The sequence below is a fragment of the Eimeria tenella genome, genomic scaffold (genome assembly GCF_000499545.2).
Source record: "Eimeria tenella Houghton genomic scaffold, Eth_scaff38, whole genome shotgun sequence".
In the NCBI taxonomy this organism is placed as follows: domain Eukaryota; phylum Apicomplexa; class Conoidasida; order Eucoccidiorida; family Eimeriidae; genus Eimeria; species Eimeria tenella.
Genome location: NW_013543302.1, coordinates 1 through 7285, shown reverse-complemented (window position 1 = coordinate 7285; position 7285 = coordinate 1). Strand labels below are relative to the sequence as shown.

The 7285-nt window shown below is 43.8% G+C and overlaps 2 protein-coding genes across 2 annotated transcripts in view; one reads left to right on the top strand and one right to left on the bottom strand.

Moving 5' to 3' along the window:
* ETH_00014615 (YT521-B-like family domain-containing protein, putative) overlaps window positions 1-3761 on the top strand; it is a gene marked incomplete at both ends in the record, with an annotated part of 4478 nt that extends 717 nt beyond the window's left edge. Inside the window, 6 exons of the mRNA XM_013376592.1 lie at window positions 505-586; window positions 764-851; window positions 1360-1444; window positions 1692-1968; window positions 2176-2249; window positions 3111-3761. Coding sequence (XP_013232046.1) covers window positions 505-586; window positions 764-851; window positions 1360-1444; window positions 1692-1968; window positions 2176-2249; window positions 3111-3761 — 1257 coding nt within the window. The remainder of the gene's footprint in view (window positions 1-504; window positions 587-763; window positions 852-1359; window positions 1445-1691; window positions 1969-2175; window positions 2250-3110) is intronic.
* A 1967-nt stretch (window positions 3762-5728) lies between these two features.
* On the bottom strand, window positions 5729-7213 carry ETH_00014610 (uncharacterized protein; the record flags this gene model as incomplete). The annotated part of the gene is made up of 3 exons (XM_013376591.1): window positions 5729-6034; window positions 6518-6753; window positions 7048-7213. The coding sequence occupies 3 exons, from the start codon at window positions 7211-7213 to the stop codon at window positions 5729-5731; spliced, it is 708 nt and encodes a 235-aa protein (XP_013232045.1).
* Between the last annotated feature and the right edge of the window lie 72 nt (window positions 7214-7285).

The following is a 7285-nucleotide window of genomic DNA, read 5'->3' as shown; positions in this document are numbered from 1 at the left end:
CTAGCTAGCTAGCTAGCTAGCTAGCCAGCTGGGTAGCTAGCTAGCTGGCTAGCTAGCTAGCTGGCTGGCTAGATAGGTAGATAGCTGGATAGCCATTTGACGAGCTAGCTAACTAGCTAGCTTGATGGCTGTTAAACTAGATGACTAGCTATCTGGCGAGCTAGCTAGCTAGCTGGCTAGCTGGATAGCTAGCTAGCTGGCTAGCTGGCCATCTACTAATCTCGCTAGCTAGCCAGCTAGCTCGCCAGCTGGCTAGCCATCTACCAATATCGCTAGTTGGGTGGCTAGCTAGCTAGCCGTCTTAGAGTTTCGCTAGCTAGCTGGCTAGCTAGCTAGCTAACCAGCTAGCTAGCTAGCCAATTTCTAACTTCGCTAGCTAGCTAACTAGCCACCTACTAATCTCGCTAGCTGGCTAACCTAGCTCGCCAGGTGTCTAGCTAGCTAGCTAGCTAGCTAGCTAGCTTAATTAATTAATTGTCTATTTATTTATTTATTTGATTGCAGGAGGCGCCTCACGTGCTTCTCTTCTTTCGAGTTCTTTCTTCCCACAACTGGGCGGGCTATGCGCGAATGAAGACAGCCCCAGGTGGACAAAAAAAAAATAAATAAATAAATAAATAAATAAATACATGAAAAACAAAAATAATAAAAGATGGCAATTAGCTGAGTTGTTTGATGGGCCTTAAGTTCGAAAACTAAAATAATTGAATTTCCACTTTTTGCATATCCGCTGCCGCTGCGCTGCGGTGTACGTACACCTCAGGCGAAGGCTCTTATCCCTCCAGTGTCTTTTCGGGCCGCAGCGGAAGGCCGTTTGTGGGGCTGTCTTTTGACATAGAGTGGATTAGCAAGTGGGAATTAATTAAATAATTAATTAATTTAATTGATTGATTATTTAATTAATCAATTTAATTAATTTAATTAAATTAATTAATTAATTCGCTAAAAGAATTTGAAAGTTTGAAAGCAGGAGAGGAGGGGGGAGGAGATGCAGCTCTTTTTGCCTTTTCAGTTTGCTGCTGCTGCAGCTTTTTCTCTTTCTTTTTTGTTCTCTTCTCGTCACTATTTAATTCATTTGCATTAATTTAAAGAGTTCCTGCTGCTGCTGCTGCTGCTGGTAGCGTAGGTCTTGATTTGCGGTGTATGCGCAGCTGTTTGAGGTTTATGTACACCTCGTGCGCTGCGCGCTGCGTTGGGGTGTACGTACACCTGAATCGTTCTCTTTTCTTGTTCTTGAATTTGCTTCTAACTTCACTTTTATCTATTTTGAATTGCGACAAACGGCCAGCAGTCCGCAGCCCTTGGGGTGTATGTACACCTCAGCTGCTGTGGGCTGCGGTGTATGTACACCTCCTGCAGGGCCCCCCTTAGCGTCGACTTGACGAGAACTCTTTACAACAAATATAATAATGGCGAATCTGTCAACAGAGCCATGGACGGCCAAGTAAGTGGCAAGCAGCAGCAGCAGCAGCAGCAGAAGCAGCAGCAGCAGCAGCAGCCTCTGCTGCAGCTGCGGGCCTCAGGTGCTTTTTTGCAGAGTTGCTGCACACAGTTTTCACTATTGAAAGTACCACCACTTGAGTGTCTTCACTGCTGCTGCTGCAGCATTATAAATGCCATTAATGCCATTTTTTGAATTAGTTACTGCAGATCCTTTCTTGCTGCTGCTGCTGCTGCTGCACTGCATGCAGCCAGTAGACCCGCAAGCTGGAAGAGCTTTGGCTTATCTTTTCGATGAAATGAGCAGCACAAACAATTTCAGTATAAGTCCCTTTGGGGGCCCCTTCTCGAGGGGCCCCCTGGGGGCCCCCCAGGGTCCCCCCGGCCGCTTGGCGCTGCAGCCACCGGGCACCAGGCAGCAGCAGCAGCAGCAGCAGCTGCAGCAGCAGCAGCGAGGGGCGGGGCCGGGGCCGCAGAGAAAGAAACAGACGCAGAACAAACGCCAAAACCAAAACGAATCCACGGAAGGTAACCAGAGGGCTTAGGATTTAGGGTTTAGGGTTTAGGGTTTACGGTTTATGTGGAGTTATATTTTACAGAACCTTCAGAAGCTGCTGCTGCGCTGCTGCAGTGCGCAGCGCAGCAGCTTTGTTGTTTTCACTTCAAACTTAATTTATTTTATTTAATGAATTAAATTAATTATACTTTTATTCTATAATTTGTATTTATATTTAGGTGGCCAGCAAAAGGTCCTCTTGGCGCTGCATAATCCAGCCACGAAGATCTTCCCGGTGGACTTGACGGAGATGGTGAGGTGTACATACACCTCAACTTGCAGCTTCAAATTCATTTTAATTTCAAATTCAATTTAAATCTCAAACTTTTAATACTATAATAATGTGAAGTTCAAAATTAGGAACCTTCGAAACCCCGCAAGTCTCGAGCGGTTTGCTGTCACTTGCGGTGTCTGTACACCTCAATGGTTTCTCGTTTCGGGTGTACGCACAGCGCAATTGTGTCATTATATACAATGTATATATATTCACATATATATATATATATATATTTATATATATACATGTTTTATAAAATGCGTTTTCATGTAACTTTGCAGACTCAAGAATGCTGTTTTCATTTGGGGTGTACGCACAGCTGCTTGTGCCTGCAGTGTTTCTGACATTTTTTGGGGTGTACGTACACCTAATTGTGAATTCCCTTGGAGTGTACATACACCTGAATCTGAATGAAACTGTTCTTGAGGTGTACGTACACCCGAATGCGAATGAGGTGTACATACACCGGAATCTGAATGGAGGTGTCATTGAGGTGTACGTACACCTGAATCTGAATGAGGTGTACGTACACCTGAACCTGAATGGCGCTGCTCTTTTGAGGTGTACATACACCTGAATCTGAATGAAGGTGGCATTGAGGTGTACGTACACCTGAATCTGAATGAAGGTGGCACTGAGGTGTACGTACACCTGAATCTGAATGAAGGTGGCACTGAGGTGTACGTACACCTGAATGCGAATGAGGTGTACATACAGCTGAATGTGAATGAGGCAGTTCTTGAGGTGTACGTACACCTGAATGCGAATGAGGTGTACGTACAGCTGAGTGTGAATGAGGCAGCTCTTGAGGTGTACGTACACCTGGTGCGCATGCAGACGTACGACGACTACATCGAGACTTACGAAGCCTCGCAGGCGCTGTGGCAGCGGGTTTTTCGAAAACATGGATATCAAGTGGACGACTTTGCTGCTGCTGCTGCTGCTGCTGCTGCAGCGCCGCAGGAGGGGGCGGCGGCAGCGGGGGGTGTACGTACACCCCAAGATGCGCAGACACCGCAGGGTGTACGTACACCCGAAACTGCGCATACACCCCGAGACAGTAATACCCCACAAGACATAAATGCGCAGCAAATTCAAAATAGTGAAACTCCAGACACAAGTCCGCAGCCGGCTGTACGTACACCCGAGGCTGCGCGCGCTCCGCGAGCTGCAGATACACCCCAAGGTGTACATACACCCGAGGGCGCAGCACTCCCCCGAGGTGTAGATACACCTGAAGACCCACAACCAGAAACAGCTGCCGCTTTTTCTTCAGAGAAAGCTGACGGAAATAAAGAGAAAAGGCGAGCTGCCGAGGTGTATGTACACCCCACTGAGTCGCCTGTGCGGCTCAAGGAAGAACCAGAAGCTGCTGCTGCTGCTGCTGCTGCTGCGGCAGAGAGTGCAGGAGCAGCCGAGGTGTACGTACACCCCAAAGAAGATGGGGGGAGCCAACAAAAACTGGTTAATGTCAAAACAGAGATTTAGTCAGCAGGGCATTTTGGTGGGGCGGCATAGACAGCGGTGTACGTACAGTTCAGCTCTAAAGGCGAGGCCTCGATCTGTAGATACAGCTGAAGAAGTAGAAGTGCCTCTTGTAGATATGCATGCGTGTGTTGAGTGAGGGCAAACATATAATATAAATATATTGATAAAAATGAATAAAAATGACTTTTTAATTGCACAAAAGATGGACAGAATTAAACGCGTACAGCTGCAGAGGCGGAGATGCACACATTTGGGTGTACATACACCCCAGTCTGCGCATGCAACAAGTTCCATTTACCTCCCGAAGTTTCTCTAAAAAGTTCCACAAATATAAATATGAAGCTAAATTTATATTTTATTTATAAATACTTTTTCAAGAATTGCATTTTAAACAAAAGAACTGCTGCAGTACAGCACTGGCTGCTGCAGTGACTTTCCAGAGCGCCGGACGTGGAAACAAAAATGCAAAAGAAAATAACTAAACTAAACAAATTAAATAAAACAAACGAAATAATTTCAATAAAATAATTTAAATGAAGCAATTTAAATTAAATAATGCAAACAGATCAAGTGGAAGTCGAGGAAATATAAAACGCATGCAAGGTCTGTGCTCGCGCAGTACATACACCGCGTGAAACAGTGCAAAAATGCAGAATATAGAAAGATCCACTGTAGAATTAAATTAAGAATTAATTTATAATTATTTAGTGCAAAATGAAATAATTAATTTAGATTTATTTAATACAAAACGCGAGCAGCAGCACACAAACATACATATTTGTACCTCTATTGTATTAATGTATATTTATATTTCATACAGTATTTATAAACATTTAAAATGCTTATTTATATTTTATATTAAATACTTCTAATTATGAACATTTATTAATTTGGGCATTTTTGCAAATAAATGGAATTTCATTTAATTTAAATTTAAACGAATTTAAATTTGCAAAGATAAATCAAATCATTTAAAACATTAAATATTTAAATACTTTTAACTTTAAATAAATATAAACGGACTTTTCATATTTACAAATACATTTGTATATATTTATTCAAACTTGTACATTCTTTGTCTAAACATTTATATATTATATTTATACTCACTTACATTTATTTAATGTATTCATTTCTTATTATTCATTTATTATTTATTTACTTATTTGTTTATTTATTCATTTATTTGCTTATTTTTTACCTGGGATTTATTCATTTATTTTTAACTTATTTCACTTTGCACAAGTCAAGGGGCCTTTAGTTGAAGGCAAAAGAGCTTTAAGCAGCAGCAGCTTCAGAACGAAATTCTATTTATTTTTTTTATAATTCTTAGCAGCAGCAGCAGCAGCAGCAACTTCAGCAGCAGCTTTAGCAGCAGGTTCAAAAAAGAATTCTTTCATTTATTTTTTGTATTTTTTCTTTTTCCCTACAATCGGCAGCGCAGTAAATTGCTGCTGCTGCTGCTGCAGTTGGTGCTGCTGCTGCTGTCGCAGCTGCTACTGCTGCTGCTGTTGCAGCTCCAGCACGCAACCCACGGGCGAACAGCTCAAGGATCATGTTACATTCGGGCGCTGCTGCTGCTGCTGCTGCTGCTGCTGCTGCTGTTTCTTTTCTGATTTTTTAATTTTCATATATTCTTCCTTTTCCTTAAAGACATTTATTTGAAAATATAGACAAGTTGATTATTCAAATTATCTATCTTGACGTACGAAATTGAAGCAGCAGCAGCGGGAGCTGCTGCAGCAGCAGCCTCTGCTGCTATTGCTGCAGGCTGCTGCTGCACCTGGCGCTGCGTCTGCTGCGGTGCTGCTGCTGCTGCAGCTGCTGCAGCAGCTGCTGCTGAATTTATACTTCTCTTCGTGCTGCTGCAGCAGCTTGCAGCTAAAGCTGCTGCAGCTGCTGCCGCTGCTGCAGCCGCTGCAGCTGCTGCACAAGCTGCAGCTGCTGCAGCAGCTGCTGCTGAATCACTAGTTCTCTTCCTGCTGCTGCTGCTGCTGCTGCTCCCGGAGGCAGTATTTCAAAGCTGCTAGCTGTGGCAGCGCAAGTTTGAGATTTTCATTTATATTTTTAATTTCTTTTTTTGCCCAAGAGGGAGCAGCAGATAAGCTGGTGAAGACGCGGTCTGCGTCAGCACCCTCGCGAGCTGCTGCTGCACTGCGCTGCTGCTGCTGCTGCTGCTGCTGCTGCCTGCTCTGCGGCCTTGCGTGCGAAGGAAATAAATAAAAAAGAGCAAAAAGGCAAATTGCTTCTGGCTCTTCCATTCGGTAAAGAATCTGAAAACCAAAATAAAATAAAATAATAATAAATAATATTAAATAATTAACAATATTAATAATCATAGTAATAATAGTAATAATAGGAATAATAATAATAATAATACTACTTACACTAATGATAATAATAATAACAATAATAGTAAATATAATAATAATAAAAAGAAAATTGAGAGAAGCAAAAGGTGTTCAGCAGCAGCACACACAAACAAAACATTTCAAAATTAATAAAAGAATTAAAACAAACAAAAGCTGGCAGCAGTTGCGGACTTCCAGCTTGAGCTGCAGCAGCAGCAGCAGCAGCAGCAACAGCAGCAGCAACAGCAACAGCAGCAGCAGCTTTCTGCCTTTGAGCCTGCCCGCGTTTCAGTTTCCTTCTTATCCTTCCACGGGACTCTTAATGAATTAAATTTGTTAAATATTTATTATTTATTTATTATTTAATTTTAAATTAAATTAAATTAAATTAAATCTTGCCTCGACTTCTTCCTCCCTTGCTTTTGCCTCTCCTCCAGCTGTCTGTACAGCTCGTTCGATGAAGCGCAAGTGCCAAAGTTTGTCATTTTTGCATTTAATTAGTTTTTTCTTTTCTTCTTCTGTTTCTCCACTTCTCTCTTTTCTTTGCTGCTGCTGCTGCTGCTGCTGCTGCTGGTTGCTGGGGTTGCAGCAGCAAGGCAGCAGGTGCAGCAAATCCTTCAAATGCACGCGCACCCACCACTCTGAACCGCAGCAGCAGCAGCAGCAACAGCGACAAAAGCAGCAGTGGTGGTGGTTGCAGCAGCAGCAGCAGCAGCTGCAGCAGCAGCAGAGGATAATGCATGGCGGCGGCTACACGCGGGCTCGCGGCTGCTGCTGTTCCTGCTGCTGCACAACCAGCAACAGCAACGGCAGCAGCTGCTGCACTTGCTGCTGCTGCTGCTGCTGCTTCCGTAAGCCTACTTTAAAGAGCATCTTTTAAAGAGTATAGACAAAGCAGCAAATTTGCAGATTAATTTGCCCTTCTGTTTATTTACCTGTTGGCTTTCGAGCCCCTTCCTCATTTGCTGCAGCAGCAGGGAGAGCGTCTGTGCTGCTGCAGCTGGGCTTTGTGTTGCTGCTGCTGCTGGCTTGCTGCTGCTGCTCTTGCTGCTGCTGCTGCCGGCAGAGTTCTTGCTGCTCTTGTTGCTGCTGGGGTTCCATCTGCCGAGCTTGCTGCTGCAGCTGCTGCAGCTGCTGCTGCTGATTTTGCTGCTGCTGCTGCTGCTGCTGCTG